The sequence below is a fragment of the Drosophila obscura genome, unplaced genomic scaffold, assembly GCF_018151105.1.
Source record: "Drosophila obscura isolate BZ-5 IFL unplaced genomic scaffold, ASM1815110v1 contig_1, whole genome shotgun sequence".
Taxonomy (NCBI): Eukaryota; Metazoa; Arthropoda; class Insecta; order Diptera; family Drosophilidae; genus Drosophila; species Drosophila obscura.
Genome location: NW_024542679.1, coordinates 7,827,377 through 7,853,342, shown reverse-complemented (window position 1 = coordinate 7,853,342; position 25,966 = coordinate 7,827,377). Strand labels below are relative to the sequence as shown.

Here is a 25,966-nt window from a genome sequence, read left to right as displayed (position 1 = left end):
GATCGCAGCAGGATGCAGTTTATAAGCGAACCGAATCGAGCATCCAGTTGCTCCTGCCCCACTTGCCCCCACCTGATGCCTCTTGTCGTTGTCGTTGTCGTCCGTCGTCCGTCGTCTTCGAAGGCGGCGGCGGCGGCGTCGCTTAAGCCAATTCAAAACGGTGGCCGCTGATCTCCTACTCTGCTCTCTGGTCTCCAGATACAGATACAGCTCCAACTCCAGCTCCAACTCCAATTCCGATTGTGATTCTCCATCTACATGTGGAGCTTCCAACGGTGGACGTTGCTCGCGTATTACATTTCGCGCTCGATAAATCTCCGCTGCCTGCCCGCCCGACACATATTTCATATCAACGCAGATACTCCCCAGAATAGTGGTACAAAATATGATTTAAAATTTACCATCAAATTTAAAACAACGAAAAGGAATTTTTAATAATTTAACGAATTTAAATAAATAAATTTAAATATAAATAAATTGTATTTTGGCGCGTATGTTTGATAGCAAAAGAAGGGAACTATTTGTAGACTATTTTCCATTAAAGATTTCTTGAGTTTCTAACAAGTAAAAAATTTTTTCTAAAAATAGATCGCTCAAAAAGTAATTCCCACCTCTTAATCATTAATTCCCTCTTTTAAATCCAATATTATTTGCCCCACACATATTTCTAAATATTCTTCTATTAATCTTCTAAATATATATTTTTTTTTGAGTTTTGAAGTTTCTAAAAGATCTTTTCTCTGAACCTTTAAATGTTTTTCCCCAAAGAAAGTGTTTCAGAAATTCTCAAAATAATTTTGCAACAAAATTCTAGCGTACTTACACCCATGCCAAGGTGCCATTTCATGCCTTTGGTGCCTGTAAGTTTCTTATTTCGAAAAGGGTTTCTCCATCTTCACTATATCTCGTGCCACTGTGCGTAGAAACGTCGCGCGGTTGCGCATCATAAAGCAAATTTCATTTTGAATTATTTTCTTATATTTTCTTTACTTATTGCAGCGAGAGAATCGCGCTGCGTTTTTTATTTCCCCCTCCCCCCCCATTTTGGCCAGCTTGTTGTTGAGACGTATTGTGCTCCAGTCCACAATGTTCCACAGAGTGGTGGAGTGGAGCGCGGCTCTCTGTGCGGCAGAAAGGTGTTAATGATGATCATCATTATAGTCATCATCATCATCATCATCATCATCTTCAGCAAAAGCAAAAGAATCAGCAGCATACGAGACTCTGTATAGACTCTGTATGCTATTGTGTGTGCATGTGTGTGTGTGTGTGTGTGTGTCAGCTGCCCCATTGATGGGGCCAGAAACGTTCAGAACGTTCTTAAGTAAAATTTAGGAGCTTTTTGGTATCTGCTGTCTCCTGTTGTCCGGGGGAACTGTGCGCACTTTAAGTTGATTTGCTGTGGCGATCATAATTCACTCGCTGGCTCGAAAGGATAGCCCGGATAGGGGGGGGCTTTGCACGCGATAACTTAGGGATTTCAATATGTACGGGCATGTCGGCATCTCAGCAGAGTTGCAAAATTGTCATAATTTATGAAATTAAACCATGAAAATATTTACTCATCAGTAGCTCGAAAGGTGCAGAGTGCCAGAGTTCCAAAGGAGTAGCACGAGTCTCACTCACTCTCACTCTCTCTCTATCTCTCTTGGTTTTGTTGCTTGCTCATTAATTCGGAAAGTGAGGCAAAACCTCGAAGACAAAACCAATGTTGTTGCGGTGGATATGTTGCAACCACCCGAAAGTGGCTAATAAAGCAAATCTTGTTGACAATACTCGATGGTAAGGGACTGAATGCAGCAGCAGCAGAAGTAGCAGCAGCAGCAGAACTCTGTCTGCTTTTGGCTGAGCTCTACATGGAAATTTCGCCAATTAACACCTTTTAGCATGTTGGCCAAAAGACGACAACGGCAGTGGTCGATGCAGCAGCAGCAGCAGCAGCAGCAGGAGGCGACAACAACAGCAACCTCATCGACTGCGTTAATTAAAATTATACTAAAAGCGGCAACAGCCAGCAGCTGCTGTTCTGCAACAGAGAGAGAGAGAGAGGAAGCAGCAGCAGCAGCCATAAGAATGAGAAATGTGGCAACAGACAACACACGAGGCGGCACACACACAAACAATCGCCTGTCGCTCAGCTATTAATATATATAAAATGGCAAATATACGATTAGCCAGCTATTTTTTTTTTTTTTGCGTACCCCGGCAACATGTTGCTGCCCGACTGGAGCGCATAGTAAATATTGACAAACAGCAGCAGCAGAGGCAGCAGCAGCAGCAACATATCCACCGATCCGAACCGATCCACAGGCAGACTGGTGCCAGAGCCAGAGCCAGAGCAACATGAATATCGCACCTTGTAAACTCATTTGCGCGTACGTGTTGAAACAAATGTTTGCGGGGGGTATGAGTAAGTAAAATACAACAAAAAAATTGCCATCCAACAAGCCAGAACAACAACAGCAACATCAGCGGCAGCGGCAGCAATTGGTGATTGCAGCGTGACACGAAAGCTCAAGAAGAAAGTGATTTTATTCGGGATTTTATTGGAGCCAAGAGTCCAGGTCACGCTGTCATCTGAATCAAGCCTTAACAACAGCAACATTTAGGGCAGTGATAGGCTGCAATTATTCCAGACTGAAGCGCACTCCAAGGGAAGCCTTAGCGAAGCCTTTGGGGCTTCTTCTAGTCTGGTCACGCCCCCATCTTTAGTGGCACAAAACAACAGCAAACAGCCAAAACAGTTCCCGTCCCGCCGGCAACAAATGTTGCATTGGCAATTGCCATAAGTCAGACAGCGGCAGGCAGGCAGGCAGGAAGGCAGGCAGGCAGCAGCAGCGCCCCCAAAAGAAACTGCAACTGCAACTGCAGCGCGGTAGCAACATGGCCACGCCACAGGAGTGAATTTCATTGCATGCAGTTTATGTGCGGCCTAATGGGGATGTTGTTGTTGCTGCTGCTGTTGCTGTTGCCCCTCCTGGTGATGGGGATGGTGATGGGAAGCCACCAGCAACACGTCCATCTTCATCATGGACAACGGGTGAGCTCTGCTCTCCTGGCTTCTGGCTTCTGTCTCCTGGCTGGCTTCTTCCTCGTTTTGCCCTGCTGTGCACTTGGCGTTTGTCTGGTGTTTTTTTTTTGGTTTTTTTTTCGGCACCATGACACCAGCAGAGCAGCCCACAGTCTCCCCCCTGCTGCCCACTGTCCACCGATGATCCCCTCCACCTTTATGCAAATGCTGCTGCTGCTGCGTCTGCCACTGCTTCCACTGCTGCTGCTGCTGCTGCTGCTGCTGCTGCGTGTCAATGCAAACTTTGCTGACTTGCATGCGAATGTTGCCTGCACAAACATTGAGGTGTACTGCCAAAGTTGTCGTCATACTCGTAGTCGGAGGAGTCGCCGTTGTCGTCCCCATGTCCATGTTGTTTCTGTTGCTCTTGTCTTGTGCTGTTTGTGTTGCAGCAGCAGCAGCAGCAGCAGCAACGGTTGTGGCTGCCACCGCCTGCCTGGCTTGTTGGCCTGTGCGACCACAGCTGGGTGTCCTGGCCGCCGCCGCCACCGCGCGTACTGTTAAGCAAACTCTGTGGCAAAAGCAAAGGCAAAGGGCAAGGGATTCTCATTCTCGCATCGGCAAATGGAAATTGGACTTGGCCAATGGCCCAGAGGATTGAACAGTAGTCCGAGTGCGTATCAGTGCTGCAATAAACTTGAATAAATAAAAGCTGTTATAGGCTAGGGGAACTCCTATAATTTCTTTGAATTTCCATTACATGGAGAGCTCTCCTACGTAGATCTATATTATCTTATGGAGAACCATTTGCCAAAGCAAATCATAATCTTCCCTTTAGCTTTAGCTTTTTACTGGTCCATTCTGCTTTAGCTTTCTTTTTTTTTGGCTATAAATTAACAAAAATCTCGCAGCACTGATGTGCGTAAGTTGTCGATGCCTCGGAATACCTCTGTGTCCCAGCCCCCAGCTCGCTCCCCCCCCATTTGGTGTTACATTTTTACGTGCTCCAACGCCCAATGATGGCACACAGAGCACTGCTGACTGCTGCTGCTGACTGCTGCTGACTGCCGACTCCTGTTGATGAAGAGAGTGAGGAAGCTGGACAGTTGACCACCGGCCAACGCCTACGCAGGCAGGCAGGCAGTCGGAATCGGAATCTGCGGGGCACTGCAGCATGATAAATGTCCGATCCCCTGCCTAGGTGTAGCACGGCTCTCGGTCTCTGTGTACGTGCCTGACAGCCACGAGACAGGGGCGCCTGCCCGAAGAGGGGGCCCTTCCGCATAGCCAAGAATTTAGCTCAGCCTCAACAGAAATTGGGGTTACGCTACCTGAGTGGAGTGCCCCTCGAGCGAGACGCCTCTGTCGGACTGGCTGAAATAGAACGTGTGCCAGCGCGAGTCATGTGGTGAGGATTTTGGCACCGAGCTTTTTGCGCCCCCTCCAAAATCAATTAAAATGCCAAGCGGCATGAGTCACATGGCACGCACACACACACACACAGAGAAAGAGAGAGACGTAGCAGACCCGGCGACCCATCAGATGAGCGCTGAGGTTGGTCCTCAGAAAGTGTTGAAAGCCCTGCCTGGCAGAAGGCTGGGGCCATCTTTTGTTTGGGACCTCCTCAAAGGCTGATCTGACGATGACGACCGTGACGACGATGCTGATGATGGCCGGCGATGATGGGCCAATAGCCAGAAATTACAAAGCTTATTGCATTGTTGGTTGGCAGGGGGGGGGGACATGCGGCATGAAACGAGCGTTGAGTTGTGTTGTCAGTTGCATGTGGTACGAGTATAAAAATTTGCATACCCAATCATCGAGAGGCAATCCTCACACTTGACCCCGTTTCTTGGCTCTGGCACGTTCTGTAATCGATCATCAATGCTTAAAGTGGCCGCCGCCGCCGCAGCCGCCGCAGCCGCCGCTGTTCATCAAAAGATATACATATGTATATCGAAGATTCCAGCTCCAAGATCGAAGATCGAAGACCAACAAAGCGCATACCACAAATATCAATTAATTTCAGCGGGCCCTGGCAGGGCAGCGCGTGAAACGCGCGGACGTGAAAAGGCCAACAAAATCGTAATAAGTCAATGCCTCCTGATGGACACTGGAGCCTCAGATCGAAGTTCTGGAACTTGAGACCTTTTTCACTGCCTATTGATAAACACAAATAATTTTGTAGCAGGATGGGGGGGGGACTCTGTCTCTGTCTCCATCTTCGTCTTCGTCTCTTGTGTGTGTGTGTCTCTCTCTCTCTCTATATCACACTCTCCGCGAGTCACAATCATCATCAATCGGTTAAGAAAATATTTAACAAGTGTTTGAATGATTTTGAAAAATGATGTGCAGCATGTGCAGGAACAGCAACAGCAACAGCGACAGCAACAGACCAAGAACCCAGCCAAGAGCCAACAGCTTCAGCCTCAGCCTCAGCCTCAAGACCAAAGTCGTCTACAAATTATTGCACGCGATCGCTCATTTCCAGCAGAAATAACACAAACACGGCAGCAGCAGCAGCAGCAAGCAGCAACCAAAACCAACCACTCGGCGGACCGGACGAGGTAACAGGAGAGGGCCCCGCAAAGAGGCCCGCGGAGCAGGCCAGGCCTGGCAGGCCAAAAACTCGAGTTGCCAGTTTCCAATCTTGAATGCGATGTAGATATAGCAAATAAGATATGGCTGGGGCATGTCATGAGGCTCGCGACTGTGAAAACATCTCAATGGCAAAAGTATCACATCATTCATAATTTCATTGCCGTAGAGAAGAGCATGGGATTGTACTCTCGTATCCCCATGATACGATCGAGATCGAGGGGCAGGGCAACACAGAGAGAGAGGGAGAGAGAGAGAGATAGGCAACAGGGGGGGTGTGGGGTGGGGTAGGGGCGGGGGCACCACTGGGAATTGAGTTGTTGTACCTTGCCACGAAAATCTCTCGCTTCAAGTGTTGAATGTTTGCTCAAGTAACAACAAAAACAACAGCAACCAGGCAACAGATCTCAAGATCTCAGATGTCTTTCTCTCGCTCTCCTTCTTTCTCTCTCTCTCTCTCTCTCTCTATCGGTCTCTCGGGAGATCTTTTGGGGGCGCGGTGAAATTTGACAAATGAAGCGAGAAGCCGGAGACCGAATCACAACAACAACAAAAAAAAAACGTATACGATATGTGTATAATACTCGTCGCACTGATAGCAACCCGTGTTTTCAAGTCTGTAGCCCGGAGTGATCATTATTAATGATGACGATTTGTTGATATTTTTGTAACGTGCTGTGGAAAGCCCTTCTGCCTCGTCTGCAATGCGATCGCACAATTATAAACCAACAACAGAAATTACAAACAAGTGCAGTGCCCCAGCAGACCAGTCCAGGCCACAGACCAGAGACCCTGTCGCTGCCCTGTCCTCTCCAAATGTCCAAGTCATTCGAAACCGCCTTCTCATATAGCCCTTTACGTATGATACCCCCGTCAAGCGATCCCAATAAGCATGATCATCATGATGATCTTCCAACACACAAATTGCTTTATCCGAACAGCTGCTGCTTTTGCTGCTGCTGCTGCTGTGGCTGTGTGGCTGCTGCAGGCAGGAAATCTTTGCATAATCTAGGCTTATAATTCAATTAATACTCGCACTCGCACTCGTCCCTCTCTGTGCACTTAACGCCCAAACTTGAAGTGCAACACTAGAATCCAACCACATGACTGGCAACATGAGTGTCCGATCGTCCCAAGTGCAGCAGATGGGTTGATGGGCGATGAGATTGAGGGCCAAGATCGTCGTCACACTGTCTGCTGTAGATGCTTTAGTTGATCCATCGGTGAATGGGCAGAGGTATACCGGTACAGGTACAGCTACAGCTACAGCTACAGGTTGATGATGAAGCTGCACCGGAAATTGATTTCGAGTGTTGCCCAAAGAGATCGTTCGTGGCATTAGCATTAGCAAATGATATTGTCGAGGAGAGAGGAGTGATAGAAATTGAGGCCTAACAAAAGAATTATAAAGGGAAAGTGATCCAGTTTATGTACTAAACGTTCTCTTTGATTTAATCTTCGTTGTTTGAGCTGCAAAAAAAATTCCAATTTCATTTCAAGAAAAATGCATTCGAATTTCTTTTATAAAATGTTTTGTTTTTTTCCATTCATTTCTTTTTAATTGATTTCGGTTCATCATTAATTGTATTTCATTATAATTTGTGTTAACTAAATGTTAGTTTTTTCTTTTCTTTTTTTTTTCATTTTCGTATCCATTGTGGCTATCATTATTATTTACAAAATGCCTGTGCTGGGCAGCTACAGCTACAAATATAGTTTATATATTTATAGCGATTTTTATACATTTAAAAAACAAGAAAATAAACAATAACAACGTTTCTCATGGTAGGTATACGATAAGATAATGATATAGGATAGGCATATACATATACATATATATATATAAATATATTACAGGAGCCTTGGCAAGCAGTTTATCAACCTTCAAATCTTATAAAACAACAAAAATGATAGATCCATTTATGTACGAGGGGGGGTGGTTGGGGAGGGGAGGGCGAAACACTTAGCCACTATCGAATATTAAACTAAATTAAATTTAAATTTCATTTAAATTAAATTAACTAAGCTCTGCAGCTTCTTACACTACAATGCAGGAATGTTTGTTTGTTTGTTTGTTTGTTTGTTTGTTTGTCTTTCTGTTTGTGGGATGAGATTTCTGGGTACGATGCTTGATGGAGTATGCTCAAAGCCTAACTGGGAGGGGGGGAATGCTATGGTATCATGTACTTTTTGTTTTTTGCTGGGTTCTTTTCATTTCATATGCAAGCGTTCACATAAAATTTTGACTAGGAAAGGACGTTTAGCGTTTTCATTCATTTCTTTTTGTTTTTGTTTCTTGATGGTGTGCTTTGAGTGTGTGTGTATCTGTGTATATCTATCCCTTTGGATACACGTAGAGGCGTGCCCCGCTAGCGATGGGCTCGTGCTGGCGAGGACTGCTCTAGTCACACCTCACTGGGCATGCAATGCACATTCGAGTCCTGCGACATCTCATCCATGGAGGATTCTGTGGCAAACAAAAATCATTCAATTAGGAATTTGTCAATGCTTAACGGTGAAATGACTTGGCCTAGGAACTACTGGCTTACCATGCGTCGGGTATAGACCCGCTTTGGAGCCGTTCATATGCATTGGATTCTGTGCGTTATTCTGAAATGAATACGTTAACTGCAGGTTAATATGACGCGCAAATGAGCTTCCTTCCGGTTCGCGTACTGCAATCAAAAATCGTTTGTTGAAAGGAGAAAAAAAAAAAAAATAGAAAAAATTGTGAATACTGGGTGTTAGCATCTTATAATCATTTCTTCTTGGAGGATACTTCTAACTGGCTGTCTACTTGTACAGGATACTGGGATAGTGGATTCTAGTGGGTACTACTTTTGGTTTCTTGGAGGGTTGTGGTGTGGTTGGTTCTAGGGGGGGGTGGGGGAGGGGAGAGCATGCTGCACTAATCCACTACTTACTTTTATTCTTACCAGCATGTATGTGTTTTTTCTGACGCGCACGCGAATTCTGGAACCACACTTGCGTCACACGCTTGCTCAGACCGGTCACCGATGCAATGCGCTCCAAATCCTGGCCATCCGGATTACTGTCAATCTGAAAGTTGGCCTGCAGCACTTGCAATTGCTCCTCGGTGAAGGTGGTGCGTACCCGTTTCGTTTTACTCTTGTGATAACCATCACCATCACAGCCCTCTGTAAAAAAGAGTCAAGAAAACAGAACAGAGAATTCGAATGAGAACAGAGAATCATAAATGGATATTCCGTAGGGCAGACGAGACGACTTATGGGCTCCAACTACTGGACTACTGGGGCTTCTAAAAGCATTTTGACATCCAACCAAATTGAAAATGTCAAAAAGTGTTTATAGTTTATAGTACTTTACAGACGCAACATCTTGGTGGTCTCGCCATGCAGAGTGTAGAATGGAAGGGGAAGGGGGGAGGGAAACGACATTCTCAAGCCGATCACGTCGTCTCAGAGGCAGAGGTAGAGCCAGAGCCAGAGCCAGACCTGACCTGGCTGGAGATGAAGAGTTTGGTTTGTGTTTTACGATTGTGACACGATTTCATCAGGGGAAGAAGGTCGGTTCAGGTCTGGTCTTGGCTCTTGGCTCTTGGCTACTGGCCACTGACTACTGGCGACCGACTGGCGCTAAGTTCTTCCTCTGTTGCTCTGTTTTCACTGTACTTAAAAACAGTGAAGCGTTCCAAATTGGCAACCGATTCCGGCCACTGAAGCGTGCATCATGTTTTCAACTTGTTTTCAACTTGTTGTTGCTTTGTTTTTGTTTTTGCGTTGATGTTTTATGCTCTTTAGGGGCTCTGTTCTGTTCTGTTCTGTTTTATGTTTTGTGATTTCAATTCGCTTACCGTCACTTGAGGTGGTGCCACCCTCGACCGTTTCCAGATAATGAGCCTTGCAGAGCACCCGGTCATCCATGAGGGCAAACTGTTCCCCGGTGGACAGTTGGCGTCCACACTGATCGCAGGCAAAGCAGGCCAGATGAAAGACCAAATCCCTGGCACGTCTCACCCAGTCCGAGGCGGAGATGCCGCGACAGCATTTCGAACATTTGGCGCCAAAACTTCTGTAATTAAAACAAAACATAAAAAAAACAACGAAAGAGAGAGAGAGCGGATATTGTAATCAGTTTTCAGTTTTGTTATAGGTTTGGAATATATATTGAAGATTGATTTTCCAAGCGGAAGTACATAGTGGGGTGGGGTCTGCTCGCTGCCTCTCTCTCTCTCTCTCTCACCCCTGGGCAGCGTTTTTCCAAATGAGTTGGCAACTTTTGGTAGCTTATTGTTAGCCTTTAAGCTTATTTTTACAACAGCCCCCAACAATGTATGGTCTGGGAGGGGGGTGTTGTGTGTGTGTGTGTGTGTGTGTGTGGAGCATGACTCGGACGTGAGTTTGTGGACCTGGACCTGGCTTTGAGTAGCAGATGGAGCTGGAGCCCCTGTTGTATGATGTCTCCATCGGGCAATGCACACTTAAAATTCTTAACTTGAAAAATAAATATTTTTACAGCATCTCACGGCGCGTCTGTTTGTTTATTTTCATTTGGTTCGACGTCGACACCGTTTTCCTACGACTCTCTTTTTCTGCCCCCCCACCCCACCAACTACCATACCATCTATCTCTGGCTGTATCTTTCTGTGTATAAATGTATCCGTAAGATACATTTGCTTGCAAGCTGCAATTGTGTTGGAAAAGTTTTCATTTTGGCTGCGGCTGCGGCTGCTGCATCTTTTTTGTCGTTGTTGACTTTATGGATTAAGTCGCAAACGTTGTCGAATTGTTACAATTATCTCTCTGGAACCCTGGAAGATGTGTGGGAAAACTATTTGGAAAACACTTGTGCACACACACACACCCAATACGAGAGATGGAAAATCAATTGGAATTTCCCAATAATAAAATACCAAAATACGCGCATACCACGGGGAAAGTTCATTGAGGAATATGCATAAGTACTATAGATGATGGAACTCACTTGCTGTAGTCGGCCTTGCAGTAGACCTGCCTTTCCCGGATGAAGCACGACTGCTGGCGGTCCAAGGGGCACATGCACATGCAGCATCTGAGGCAATGGGCGTGCCACGAGCAGCCGCCAACCTCGAGAAAGAATCGATCCGAGATTGGTTCGCCACACGCTGCGCAGGAACGCAGCTCAGTCTGTAACAACAAACAAACAAACAGAAAACAAATAGTGGATTATTAGTTAGAACTTTTAGCTATATGTAGCTCGTATAGTCTATAATGCATATCGATCTTCATCTGTTCTATGCAAATTGTCTTTGGCTTTTTGATCGGACACCGCACTACACACACACACAGAACCGGATCGGATCGGATCGAATCGAATGGGTTCGAATGGGATCGGTTTTGGATGCCGCGTAGTACGATCTCTGTAGCCGAAAAGCGTAGCGCCTCCGTCGGACTGTTTCTTCTTTTGTTGTGCCTTCAAATGAAATCGTTCAATAAATCTGCCAAATGTCCCGGCGGCTTCTGTTTTATTTCTCGGCTGCAGCATTTAACTTATGTATATTTATAAAAACAAAACAAAAAATCTCAATAGCCACAAAAGATCAGCGCCAATAGCAGCATCGCATCGGTTAAATCTTATCACAGACGAGTTTCTTCCTTTGCCTTTTTTTTTTTGGTGCTTTTTTTGTTTGTTTTTTTTTTGCTCTTTTTCCAAAAATTGAACCATAAATTTAAAAATGTTATGCTAATTGTTTGTTGCCCCGCATTGTTGCTGGCGCGACGGCAACTGCTTCAGGTCTACCAGGTCTACTCCCAAAATGTGAAATTTATAGACCCATCTGGCCGAACGATCGATCGATCTAATGAATATTCAAGATGATCTCGCCTGCATGTTACGCCGTTTTAAATGAGTGTTTCAAACAAATTTTATTACATTTCATAAAGTACCAAAAGACACCGAACCGAAACCAAAACCAAAACCGAAACTCAACCAAAAAAAAAAACATGGAGGTATTTTTTAATTGATTTTTAGTGTGCTGCGATGGCAAGTGTCGATTTCAACAATTATTTTAACAGCTGTAAAAAATCTGCATCAAATTGCAGTCACTTATTTATGGAGAGCTTCAATTAGGAGCGTATTATCCACAAAATGTATAATTCAGCTCAGGGGAATATTAAATATAGTCGTTATGGGTATGCAAAGTTATTATTTCAAATATGTACTGGGGTTCAATTTCAAGGTTTAGTATAGGGGATTATGATGGCAATGAGTGTCAATGGTTCTCTAGCTTCGTATGATATAAATAATATAGAAAAAATATAATATAATATAGAAATTAAGATAAATGGCCTACAAAACTTTTCCATATATCTGAAGAATTCTCATACTCCTATATGTGTATATGCTCCCCGAAATTTCCCAACAATTCATCTATCAATCACTTTACGTAATTCTTTTCCCATTAGTCTGTCCACCAAGTGAACTGCCATTGCGAGAACATTTCAACTTGAATGATAATTCCCTCTCATTATCCCTCACTTGATGGCACAGAAAACATTTCAATTACTTGATCTGGTTATTGGTTGATTTTGATGTGTAATTTCGGAGCGCATTTTCGTCTGTTCTGTCTGTTCTGTATGAAATTCAATGCAATACTTGAAGCATTTAATTAATGGCCAGCATTTTGCATGCATGTATGTACTCGTTTTTTTCAGTCATTAATAAAAAAAGCGCCAGAGTGAGAGAGAGAAAGAAAAGCCAAATAAACCGCGACGGGAACGGCCACAAATTGTTTTTCCATTAATCACAACAAAATGGTTTTATTTTGAAAACACCCTAGAAGAGGGTATTACGATTTGGATGAGAACTGTGCTGCGATGCACGAAAGGATGAGAAGGTAAGAATTTGTCATTTGATTATGGGGGGTTTATTCTAGATTATTCATTATTCATTCATTATTCAGTTCATTTTCTGGAATAAAAAAATATGCATCCGCAAGGGTATACTCTGCTTCGACTCCTTCGGCTAGCTTTGCTATACTTGCTTGCTGCTTTTTTTTTTTTTATTATGATATACTTACTCGGTAAATTGCTTGTTGGCAAAACAATTGTCGTTTAGCTTTGAACGGAAGCCGATGTTAACCTGGCTGACGAATGTGTCTCTCTCTCTTTCGTTTTTTGCCGGCAACCACAAACGGAAAAGTGCCATTGACAGGGAATAAATACCGAGTATAAATTTAAGCAAATAAATACATATTTAAACAGAAACTTGTGGCCGTGACTAGGCCCAAAGGCCCAAAGCGGGCGCAGCAGATCAAAGGGCTGCCCCGAAAGCTGCGACTAAAGCAATTAATAAAACAATAAACGAACCGAAAGAAACAAAAAAAAAAAAACACACACACACACAACCGAAAGGTGAAAACCCAGAAGCCAGAGCTAGAGCCAGAGCGATATCGGGTACTCGTCGTAATAGATATCTATGAGAATAATTTATGACAGTCCACGCCACACACAAAAACTATCAGATACAAATGTATCTGCGGCAGGGCCCTGGCCCTCTGGCTGTGGGCTGGAAGGAGGGGGGGCTGAGGTTGAAATTCCATTGAAATCTGACAGAAGAAATGTGCAATATGGACGCCATCATCGGTGGCGCAACATGTGTGTATCTGTGTGTGAGAGATACATGGTGCATGTGTGTGCGTGTGTGGCAGCTATAACTACATCCTAACATGGCCGATGGGCTGTTCATTGCTTTGGTGTGCGCACGCCTGCCCCCCGGCCCCTTGGCCCATGGTCCGCGGTCCCTTGCCACTGCCACAACCGCTGCCATTTAACTTTTCAACTGTGCGCTGTGCTGCGTGTGACACGTTTAATGGCAGCAGTAGGCTGCCACTTTGCCTCACTCCCCTAGGGCTGTCCCCCTACCCTGCTGCTACTCCCTATTCCCTACTCCCATCCCCTACTCTCTCCGCTGGGCCCTCAACGAGCCTGCGCGTTGACTGAATATGCCCCTGCCACTGCCACTGCCACTGGCCCTGTCCTAGTCCCTGCCACAGCCTGTCACTTTGGTTTAACTTTTCACATTGCGCGCCCGAAAAACACAACCAGGAGCCGCCGCAGCCTTGCCACGCGGGCTGAGGGGCTGCATTCGAGGGGTGTTTTTAGCAATTTGTTTTCCCAACGCCCGTTATAACACACACACACACAAACACAGACACACAGATGCAGAGGCTGTGTGGCAAGGCCAGACAGACATTGACTTGACTGGGGGACCAAAAAATATACTAGCTGCGTCTTCTGGTGGTTCGCTTGTCCCCGGTTGTTGCCATTGTTGTAGATACATGGATGCAATTGTTGTTGTCATGTCTATGCCCACTTTTGAAAATATGTCAGATGTCAGACAGCGGCAGAGGGACGGGGACACACCGCACATATCCCCGCTCGTACTCGTGCAGATTTAGGCATGGCATGTCACACAGGAGCAGAAGGAGGAGGAGAGAGGCAGGCGACAACCATTTGAAGTGGCATTTTTGGCGAGCATGTCATTTGACTGTAATTTACTCGTGAGTGTCGTGTTCTGGGTTGTGTTCTGGGTTGACTCACGTGAGTGTTTTTTGGGTGTGAGATGCATAAATCTATCTGGCCATGAATATTAAATGGGTTTCTCTTGGCTGCAAGAAGCTTCGAGGGGAAGCTTCGAATTTGTGGCAAGTTAGGCCCAAGTGTGACACAGCTTGAGGGGAAGACAATAGCTTAAAGAGATATCTGGAGTGGTTCCCCTTTCATTGTATTAATGCCTACATTAATCCTCTGATAATATCCAATAATATACACATAATACTCAGCTGTATATTAAGCTGAGTGTTCGGATCGCAGCGTATCCTACGAAGTATCAAAGATTTCCCGCACCGATAGTGAGTGATGAATTTGCGGAGATCTCTGCGGGTGTCGTAAAGTAGCCAGCCAGTTATCGGTGGCATGGAGGCTAGTTCTGGCGCTGTTCCTTTATCATTTCTCTCTTTTTTTTATGATTATTATTTGCTATGAATACTCGTACTCGCACTCGCACTCGCACTCGCACTAGCACTCACACTCAGCACTCCCTTTGCTGGCCCTCATAAAAATTCCACAATTTAAAACTTGCACCTTGCAACTTTTGGCTCGAAATGTCGTAAATAACACTGTCGGGCGGCAGGCAGGGCAGCCATATAAAGGTGGAAAAACAAAAGGCAAAGATAGAACTATAAAAAAAAAGACAGACAGACGACAGACGACAGACTTCAGCCGACAGACGACAGACGATGGGAAGAGCGGCGGGACGCTGAAGAGTATGCAATAAAATTTACAATCTGCTGCCCCCTCTCGAGGGGATCCACAAATCGGAGTGTGTGATAGAGTCAAGCAGTGAACCGAACCTGATCCAAAGGGAGATGATCTCGACAGTAACTGCAACCGGTAGCCGTAAGGGGGACGAAAACTAAATCATCTTCAGAAAATAGAGCGCTCTCTCTCTCTTCCTCTCGAGACGGAGGAGACACGCCTAGAAGATCGATTACCCGAAAAACGCACGACAATCTTCACGTCATTGCGCAAATTGAGCGATCATCATCATCACACTCTGAATCGATCGATGGATGGATCTATGAATCAATGAATCGCTCGATCGCTCGATCGATGGATGGATGGGGGGGGGATGACAAAAGCCCTTGACAGACTCTGCCACACACTCAATTTGGTTGCTGTGGTTGTGACTTGTCATCTCTTCGCCTTGGCTATCCACCGTGAGAATGTTGAGGAAAAAAAAAAAACTAACGATTCAAGAAAGAAAGAAAAAACCCAAACAAAGCCGCTTGATAGCAACAACATTGACAATGGGTGCGGGCGGGGGGCTATGTGTATATCTTTCAGCTGATATCGTAGCAGTTATGACAACAACTTGAGCACTTGTCACTTGAACAGATTTTTTGCGAATGTTTTCCTAAGGCCTTTCAATCTGACGATCGCTCGATCGTTGATATTTAAGCTGCTTTTCAATACAAAAAAAAAAATACAAGCAACACCAACAGCAAATTGCAGCGAAGGCTATACCCAAAAAATCGTAATAAAAAGAGCCCCAAAAATAAAACTATACACATATACTCGAACTACCACCAATATTTTTATTGTGTAAACTCTTTTTAGTTGATTTATATGCCATGAAAATTTTCAACGGGCGTCTGTGTCAAATAAATATAAATAATTTTTTTTCTTTCTGATTTTTTTGTGTGTCTGGTTTCCTTTTTGTTTCGTTGACTTTCGAAAAAGGCGTATCGCTTTTTAATTAGAGCTACTTTTTTTTTGTGTGTGTTATCAGGGGCTGGCTGCCTAGGCGTGGGCTTTATTGTATTTAATATACATCGAATTATGCTAAAATATTACTACCCAAAAAAAGATAATGGCATTTTACACGTCGGCGTTTGTTTGGCGTTAAGTTCAGATCATCGTATCGTATCTGATTGTTATTTAATGACCCCACGAACTGCTCTTTATGAATGGAGCACGCCCACGATCGACAGAAAAAAAAAAAATAAGAGAATCATCTGTGGAATATCCATAATACGCGCACGCTCCATAAATTCGATAAATGTTTACAAATATTTCATCGGGAAACGGTTAATGGTAATGTCGCTGACGGGACTGGATGGGCTCTTTCTCCCTCTTGTCTGCCTTCCCTATCCATATATATATATGTATGTATTTGTGTATCTGTAGTCTATAGCTTGGGCTGTTGTCGCGCCCATTGATCCAATCAAATTGATGGGCGGCTATAACAGAGCAGGGGAAACGACACACAGCCGCAGTTGCAGTTCCAGTTCCAGTTACTGCCACAGCAATGAAAAGGGCAGACTTTTCTATAGGAATACAGTGAACATTGACTAAAGTTAAGGCAGAGTTTGTGGGCTACCAAAATGGTTTGCTTATCAAAGGTGCTGACCAAATGCTATGACAATATTAATGGGCTCTTATGAGTACTGTCAAAGATCTAATAAAAATTTTGCCAGAATAGAATATGCGCGTAAATTAAAGTATATATTTTTCCCAATCTCAAATAATTTTCTCGCCTTGTGGTTGCTCTTAACGAATCCCCACTGTATCGCTGTATCCAACTGATGCACATATCCACTGCACAAAACATGTTACAACTGTATATATGTATATGTGGTATGGTGTCGTGTGTGTGTGTGTGTGTGTGCATCTCTCCGGCAAACTTAATTACCGCTTTATGTCAATGGTCCAGCGTGTTTTTGTTAAATTTATCAGCGTTATTAAATTTTATCACTGGCGACAAAATGTGCATATGCCATTCAATTTTCACAACATATTCGCACATCGCACGCACACCCAGACCTTATAGTGAGAGAGTGTTGTTCGGGCGGGGGGGGGGCCTTTCAGCCTAGGCAAATATTATGATGGCAGACAGCTCGTCGCACAGATAGGTAATCCAAAGAGTGAGAAAGCGAGAGAGAGCGATGTGGGGCCACAGGGCGACTGTCTTGTTGTTGGTGTTGTTTCGGGGCCTAACAGTTGGCGTAACATCGTAAAATATTTTACGGCCAAATGGATTCGAGGCAGAGTTGCCAACGTTTTTATGGCGGCGTACCCAAATAACGAAATGTTCTGCGATCTGCAGCTGTCTCAAGCGCTAAGTGGCCCATTGACAATTGCCAAAAAAGTAACTAAAATACAAATGTTATTCTTAAAGAAATAATATACAAGCGATCATTAAAATGCCAAACCCCAAAAGAGACACAACAAAATATTGTGGAAAACAAAAAAAAAAAAAAAAAAAAACAAATTAAAAGTTTATACATAAATAAAAAAGACAAAGACTCATCTCAGCTCTGGAGTTTAAGAAGTGTATTCCAGGGGCGGGGACAGGGTATCATCCAGTATCTCAGTGTCCCAGAGTATCCAAGAGTATACCCCCAGTGTTGACAAGTTATTGCCCAGAGAGCGGCGACGACTTAAAATGTCGCACTTTATTACACTACAAAACACAAAACTCAACTCAGCCACAGCCACAGCCACAGCCTGAGACTCATCGAGATGATCTTCGTTCTGGGTTCTGTTCGGTTGGGATATCAGTTCTGTGGACTGGTTGGGGTTTACAGCCCCAAGATGCTGTTCATTCTTGCTGTTGCTGTTGGCAAACATCGGGCTTTGTGTCCGTCCGCTTCCAGACGCGTTTTTTTTTTTTTTTTGTATTTTTATTATAACTGTTGACTGCTGCTCGCATACGAAATAAATTTCATTTTAATACTTTCTTCGTTTTAGTTTTCGTATATTTTATTTAATGGTGGGTATCCAGAGTTTGATCCGAAAGTGATTTGCATAACGGACAAAGAGACGGACACTGTTCTCACGTTATTCCCACCGAAAGATTATCCACTCAAGAACTCGTATATACTCACAGAGAGTTCCCCCCTCGTCCGCAGTCCCCTCCGCTCGTATATCTGTGGTATGGAGATCGACTGGTGATAGATCGCTCGACTTATGCAGCTAATACCGTTTTTTTTTTTGGGGCTTCTATAGCTGCCGCTGGAAATGGAATTGGTGATGGAGAGGGAGTTAGAGTTCGAGTTCGAGTTGAAGATGAAGCTCCTGGACTGCCACTTCCACTGGCCATAAACATAGACAGGTGGCAATGTTCATTTGCATAGACAACGTTTCGATATTAAATTTCAAAGCGAACGACCAGCGTCAACGACATTCCGACAACATTAAAAATAAAAAAAATATAAAAAAAACAACAAAAAGCGCTTTGGAAGGAAAAAAAAAACCAACCAAACTCTACTGGTGGCACTCTGAAAATGGCTATGCGATTAGCTTCTGGTCGCCCCCCGGTCTATAACGATTTTCTAGAGACACCAAAAATGATTTCCTGAACTTGTTTCGTGTTTTAATCATTTGCGGCTTTCGGCAGCTGCCCAAAAACCTAAACCCCGAACCCAAATCGAACTTGTAAATTATATACATGTCCCGGGAGCGATACAACCCTTTTGTTTTTCGGGGATTTCCTTTTAATGGGAGCATGTCGGGGAGACACGTTTTTGAATAGATGAATAATGGTTTAAACTCCAACTTGGGAAATTTTCCTTCAAGATATGGATCTACAATCGATTTGAATATATGTATATGTATTCATGGAAATATAATCGCCTGTAACAATGTCGCATCAAATTATGCTTGATATCTCCTCTCGTATACATTTATTGGCTCTTAATTAAAGATAATCTCTATCGAATTTGTTGTGAATGCATAAAGAATGGCAAGTTATTGCGTTACTTTGTATGATTGAGCGCCCTGTGGCTGTGGCAATAAATTCCACTTAAAGATATGCATAAATATACTTCTTAAATAGACTTGGCAACCCTTTTGGCCAAACATTTCAATTGCCATTTTTTTTTTTATTAATAAATTCGTCAACTTTTGTTTTGCATTTGTATTTTTTATTTATTTTATTTCTATTTCTATTTATTGCTTGCATAAATTTATATGGGAATTTAATCAAACGACAGTTGTGCAAATAATTTCTAGCTAGAGAGAAAATCCCCCCATCTCAGAGGGTGTCTCTGTGGCTCTCTATCTCTCTCTCTCTGGCTCTCTTGAGTGCTAATAAATCGCTTGTAAATCGCCCGCAAGTATCTCAAACGTTTTCGACACGCGTTTTTCTTGTTTTGTATCTCCTCTTTTTGCATTTTTTTTTGTTTTTGTTTTTTTTTTGCTTCGCATTTTTAAGGCATTCATCATAAAGTCGTCTCGACGGGGTCTGTTGAGGGTCGGAATCGGAGTCGGAGTCCGAGTGAATCCGAAACCGAAAATCCGTAATGCCTTTGTCTTTTCGTCAACATGTCACAGCCACTAAACATCAATAAGTTGGCTTTTTATTGATTTCGTTTTTCATTTGTGAAGTTTGTCTCTGTTTTACAGCTCATCTTTGTGCAGAGTTTTTAGGGGGATTTTGTGTGTTGATTTCTTACCAATAAAAATTGGGCATTGGCCACAATTAATTAGCTTAATCTGCATTTTGCATAAATTACCAAATAATATTTTCATATTTCCCTCCTCAGCCCAATCCCAATGCAAATTTTATTGTTTTTCTCTCATTTTTTTTCTGTTTGTTTTTTTTGTGGGGCAATAAATCAAGTCTGAAGCGGCTTTTTTTTGTGGGCCACCGCCAAAGTTCTAACTGATAATTTATTTGGTCTATGGGACAGAGGTTACTTTGAATGATTTTAGCGGTGCTTTTCAAACGCTATCGAAACTTGTTTGGAGGCAGCCCCAGGTAGTCCCCCAGAGCACACCACCGGCACGGCCACCCAATAGAGGCTGAGCAACAATAATAACAATTGGACACACACGGATGGAGCAGGCAGCAGAGCAACATTGTACATTTATTTTGCCAAACGATGGATGCTTTTGGGTAATTTTTTGTGTGTGGGGGGGGGCCAACAATCGATTGGTTTGTCGTTACGGATTGTTAGCCAAGGCCAGGAAAAGGGGCCAGCAACTAGGACCGGAAGGAGCACCAGCAGTGGGACTAGGACCAGGACCAGGACCAGTACGAGCCCTAGGAGATTGGATAGAGCTCCTTAGGGGGTTGTTGATGGTCTGAGGCCTGCATGGCGCACAGCCCTAAACAATTTAGGGGCGGGTTTTTTTGGGTAGATTGTGTCTTTCTGTTTTTCTCTTCTTTTTTTTTTTGTTGGATTCCAGCAGGAGACAGGAGTTAGAATGATTTGTGGCATTTTACAATTTTATTTGCTACGTCTGCCCCTGCCATACCCCTGCCCCTGCCCCATGGCCATGCATCATTTGTAAGCCAACTAAGCGTCCTTTAAGGACTATTTTGTGGATGCACCGCCGGCGGGGCCGGGGTAAACGAACAATTTTTTTTTTAAAAAAAAAAAAAAAAAAAAAAAAAAAAAAAAAAAAATTTTTTTTTTTTTTTTTAAAAAAAAAAAAAAAAAAAAAAAAAAAAAAAAAAGGAGAGGGGGGGAAAAAGGAGGGGTGGGCCCCGAAGAGGCGCCGCGCGTTCCTTCTCGTTTTTGTTGGGTTCCCGCAGGAAGACAGGGTTGATGTTTGTGGTTTTTGCTCGCTGCCCCTGCCTCCTCCCCTGCCCCGGCCATGCATTTGTAGCCACGGGGGGCTCCTCCTGTTCGACTCTCCTCAAGACAATTTCTTTTGTGCGGTTTTGTGCCCTTCTGCCTTCCTGCCCTCTTCTGTCCTCACCAGCCCTCTACTGCCCTGCTGCCTTCTGCATTTGATGTTCATTCGAAGGGGATTTTTCACATTTACCTGCTAAAAGTGCTGCTGAGATTTTGACACGTTTCTCCCTAGAGAATGCCTCAGCCACAGAGATCGGGCAAAATTGCAGTTCGCATGCGCAACCCAAACCCAAAACCAAGAAGAGGACCAAAAACTGACCAAAAAAAAAAAACTATGTTTATCTGTGTGCAGGCCCTCTTGAGAGATCTATTGTCTCTATACGCTGTTCGTGGGGGCATAAACAAAGGTGTGATATTTGTTTCTCTTTTGTCCCTGATCGGGGCAATTGGCTCAAGTCAAGATGCATTTTTGGCTTGTCCATTGTTGCCGCCTGGAGAGGGCCAAGGCGTAGACTTCTTGTCAGCATTGTCACGCCATACAGACGTCGACGCCGCCCTGACAATTAGACAGATTCCGATATTGGACACTGGGCACTGGGCACTGGACACTGGATGCATATGGGCATTGTCAAGCCAATTATGATCAGTGTATGGTGAAAAATCTGTCGCTAGCTGACCGCTGCAGCGGTCCAGCAGCTGTTTTTTCCATACTTCAAGATGCAACTGGCACGCGCTTGGACCAGCGGATTCTTGTGTGGGATTTAGCAGACAATACGAGGAGTTAGGCGTGTAATCTACCAAAAGGTGTTTTGTTCAGCATTCAAAGGTAATCAGTAGTTGGCAGATATGGCAAGTCGGTTAGAAGTTGGGAATTAGCTTAGAGTTATCATGATTATCATGTGTAGATTGTGCGGTTTGATATTCTCTATTGATTTGGCCAATTGTTTAATTAGTAAGTGAAAAAGAAATGATTATAAATTATTACCAGCTAATTTTCAGACGGAAGAACTTTGCTTGGGAATGTTAAAAATTTATCAAAGATTTCTATAGATTTTACTAGTCAGATATAGCAGTCATAACAGAACCCTTAAATGATTATAACATGGCTCTAGCAAGAACTCTGCTTAACTTTTAAAACTGTCTGGTGGAATTTTTAAGGATTGAACTATGAAAATTCCGAATCTCTAGACAATCCCTACACTTACATCTTGCAATTTGAAACAATAATACATAAAAACTAATAGAATTACCCTTAGGCCCTCTCAACTCATGTATTCCTGCTATTTCGTATTAACTAAAGACAAACCAAAATGTATATAAATACAAATCATTTAAAAGAACTTCACTAATCCCTAAGCTAAAACCCAACTCAAATCTCCAACTTCTGGCCACAAATTAAAGAAAAACAAGCCGCCACAGATCATTCCATGAGGATCCCATCCCATATGAGAGGGAAGGCGTCAACAAGTTTTTACACAAAACTTTTGTAATATTTATGGGGATTTCTTTCTTTTTCTATTTATTTTTCTTCTTTTTTTCACTTCTTTCAATTTTCTTGTGAATTATTAATGAAAAATCATTTATTGAAATATGTATGGATGGGTATGGTATGTTGTTGTTGTTGTTGTTTTGTTGTTTTTTATAGTGGCTTTGCAGGCATTCGACATTTAAACGCTTAAATATTTATGCCTTTTTTATATCTCTTTCTCCCGACCCGATACGTACGTACTACCTAAGAGCAGGCAGAAGAAAGACCCCATCATATACATTGTTGAATATTCATAAGCAAGCGCCTAGTGGCGTCATTTTCGGATTTGTATTTGGGATTGAGATGGGGATGGGAACGGGAATGGTTATGGTTATGGGGATTGGGATTGAGCAGCCGAAAGAGCCGAGAATAACTGGGGCGGGGGTCAAGATCGATGATGTCAAGAAAAGGTCTTGGGCCAGCGGCATAGAACTGTTGACATTTGATTTTCAGGGTTCTCTAAGCCCTCAGTTTTTGTGGTTGTAAGCGGCTTCGACTTATGTCGGGATCTCCCGCTGTTCTCACACTGACAGTTATCTCGGTATTCCTCGATCCGAGATGGAAGAGTTTGCCCCGAGAATCTATAACACTTTCGGTCCAGTGGGGGCCAGAGCAATAAGCGTCAGCACCTTGTCCAATTTGCTATGGTAATGAAAATTACATTCGTCGAACAAAGCCATGGCAAATCGATCATCGGCGAGCATAAATCATGATCAATTCTCTGCAGACTCATGGCAAAATACACTCGTATTACGGTTCGTATAGTGAGTACAAGCAAAAACCCAAAAAAAAATATATATAAAAATCCTGTGGGTGGTTCACACAGCACTCACAGCGGGTGCAAAAATCGATTAAACGTTTTAGCCCCAAAAAAGAACCGGATAAAAATGAAATCTATTTTTGTTGAATGAACATTGGGAATTGAGCAACATCATCCAGGCGACACGATCAATGCAACAGCGAGAGAATATGTTTAGCTAATGTTCAACTGAATATCAACTTTTGGTGTGCCCTGGGGTTTGGGGCTTTGGTTTGGCATCCACTGCAGATGGCAGCTCACAGCTCAGATGAGCTTCAATTCACAGCCGACAAAACTTTTTGATTCACTCAAAAGTGTGGGCTGGTGCTGTGTATAATGTTAGACGATCGTCATTCCTGCGATATGCACCCCCAACTGTGCGATCTGTGTGCTTTTCATATTCACCGCGATCCGATGTGGTTTTTTTTTTTGGTCTCTGTTTTTGTAAACTCATCGTTTTCCAGCGGTTATTAGTGCGATCAGATCGCTTTGCTTTTGAAATTGAATTGGATCTCGATCGGAATCGGAATCTGTATCTGTATCTAAATTTCGAGTTTAAGATCTTTGTCTTAACGCTCCCCCACACACACACACTCACACACACATACACACACGCTGCCATATCTATCTGACTGACGCCGCCTGTTGCGTTTTCTGGCCCAAATGCTCTCAGCGGGCTAACAAACTAAACAACAAAAATCATTTTATGGGTCACTGAGACTTGTCTTGTCTTACATGTGCACCAATTAAAAAGGAAAGCAAAATCATAAGCACCGCTGGCTGTGCGGGTGGAATATGAGAGGAATATATATCCTTGAAAGAGCTTTAAATCAAGATAAATGGGAGTAATATATAGTGAGAGATTGGCATGTTCTAACACAAGTTATCTATCACTTAATTAAGGTGTCAAGCCGTGTTTAACCTTGTGCAAGCCATAGCTAAACGATTTGTGCTCATATTTAAATGACAAGTAATATAATGTAAAGTTTCCAAGTATTTTTCAAAGTTTTAAGTTATTTCTCTTCCAATCAATTGGAGGGAACTTCAGACATTTCTGCTTTACATATCAGAACTCTCAGGCATCATCAGTAATAAATGAAATTATTATGGATAACAATTTTGTTTTTACATCTCCTTTTAATTCATAAATTATGATTTACTTCAGTTATATTTCAGACATATTTCCTATGGGCATTTCAATGCTGTAATCCCCCCCAAAACTAACTGCCAAAACTCACCTTCATTTTAATTGCCTCCACAATTTTGGCGGTTTTTAATCCAAGTCTTTTGCACAAAATTCTTTAGCCAGCTTTAGTCAGGGACTGGACCTTAGCGTGTGTGGCGTCGTGTAGATCTTAGCGAGTATCAGATCTAAGGACGACTTGATCAGTGTTTGTCAAGCGTCCAACAGTTGTCACTGGCCTCATAAGATGCTGCTTATATAATATGCTGCTGCTATAAATAAAACACCGACCAATATGCTGTATCCGATGGATCAATTTGCGAGCGTTTGCAACATTTTCATTGATTAGCACATTCGTTAACAGTTCACTCTGCCGTCGGCTATATGGATGTTGGTAGTAGATGTTGCGGCTTTTCGTACTGAGCTCGCACGGGCTGGCGGAGGCGTCGGGGCACCTTATCAAGAGCGACGCGTACGCGTGTCGCGATAACACGTTAGGGCCAAGAACGACGGACGGCAATCGTGGCTCAGACGCAAAAGAGCCACCAGCCAGAACCAGAGAAATACGTTTTCAGAGCGGTATTCGTAGCGGTGCGGTGCGGAGCGGAGCGGACGCGACGTTGTTACAGCTTCGAGGCCACTGCGTAAACTGCCGGTGCTCTAGCCACACGGATCTGACGGCAGCATTGGATGTGATGTTCTGTGACGATGACGCCCGGTTTCCATATGTCCATAGCATACGGCAAACACCACCACAACACGCACACATTCACATAGAGCGCACACACCACCACTACGACCACCACTGCAGCAGCAGCAGCAGCAGCAGCTCCGAATTTCGACTCGAAAACCCGCTCAACTGGTTCTCGAGCCACAGCTGTCGGTCTCGGGGATGTTGGTGATTGGTTGCCATGACTGCCTCCGGGTCGGCGGGCAACGCCCCCTTTCGGAACGAGTTTCCGCTTGTCGTCCCCCATTTTGAGTGGTTTCGAATGGCTCTCGCATCGTATCGCACCACCAGCATCAGCAGCAGAGCACCACTGCGCGCGGCCAATTGAGTGCGCCGGCGCGTGCCGGTGCCATTGGATGGGTGGGTGTTGTTCCTGCTGCTGCTGCTGCTGCCACACTCTGTCTCAGTGGATGGAAGAAGAGTGTTATGCCCCAGTGGATGGATGAATGAATGGATGGATGGAGAGCGGAACTCGGACGCGGCCGCACTTGACTTTTTTGGGGTCAAACCGCTTGACGGGGGAGGCGGCTGCCATGCCATGCCATGCCATTTGACAGTTGTGAATGTTGTTGAATACTTTATACGTTTTTTTCGTTTTTTGGGTATTTTTTTCATTTAATGGAATGCCAGATACTCGTATGATAGTGGAGTAGAGCTTCCTGCATGGAGAACATTTAAGTTACGGCCAAATTTAATTTGGGTAACTTTTAAAAGGGGGTTAAAGGTTACATCTGGGTACGTAGTTTAGCAGAGAATAAGAGATACGATTACTATGTTTTATTGGTGCAGATAGTCGTGCACTTTAATTTCACATTCTTCTTTGCTTCCTTTTAGAAATCTTTCCTCACTCTAATGCACAATTTCCACCTTCCTACTCTTTTTTCCAGCTCCTTATCTCAGTGGAACTTTAAATAATTTCACTTCAAAATGGTTTTGATTTAAATATAAGATCAAAACTTAGTACAAGGAACCAATCGATTAGAAAATCCATTGATCTAAGCATTGAAAAATC

General features: G+C 43.7%; 1 protein-coding gene across 4 annotated transcripts; it reads right to left on the bottom strand.

Annotated features, from left to right (window-relative positions):
- Nucleotides 1-7,132: 7,132 nt before the first annotated feature.
- Nucleotides 7,133-24,897, bottom strand: LOC111071182 (LIM/homeobox protein Awh). 4 transcript variants are annotated; one of them, XM_022362369.2, is made up of 6 exons: nucleotides 24,280-24,897; nucleotides 10,574-10,755; nucleotides 9,444-9,661; nucleotides 8,533-8,766; nucleotides 8,158-8,283; nucleotides 7,133-8,075 (listed from the first exon to the last, which is right to left on the bottom strand). In XM_022362369.2, exons 1-6 carry the CDS (start codon nucleotides 24,283-24,285, stop codon nucleotides 8,014-8,016), a joined length of 828 nt encoding a protein of 275 aa, XP_022218061.1. In that variant the 5' UTR covers nucleotides 24,286-24,897; the 3' UTR covers nucleotides 7,133-8,013. The 4 variants fall into 4 exon arrangements, with proteins under 4 accessions (XP_022218061.1, XP_022218063.1, XP_022218062.1 ...); XM_022362371.2 differs by having other exon boundaries at nucleotides 8,545-8,766; XM_022362370.2 differs by having other exon boundaries at nucleotides 9,444-9,658.
- Nucleotides 24,898-25,966: the final 1,069 nt, after the last annotated feature.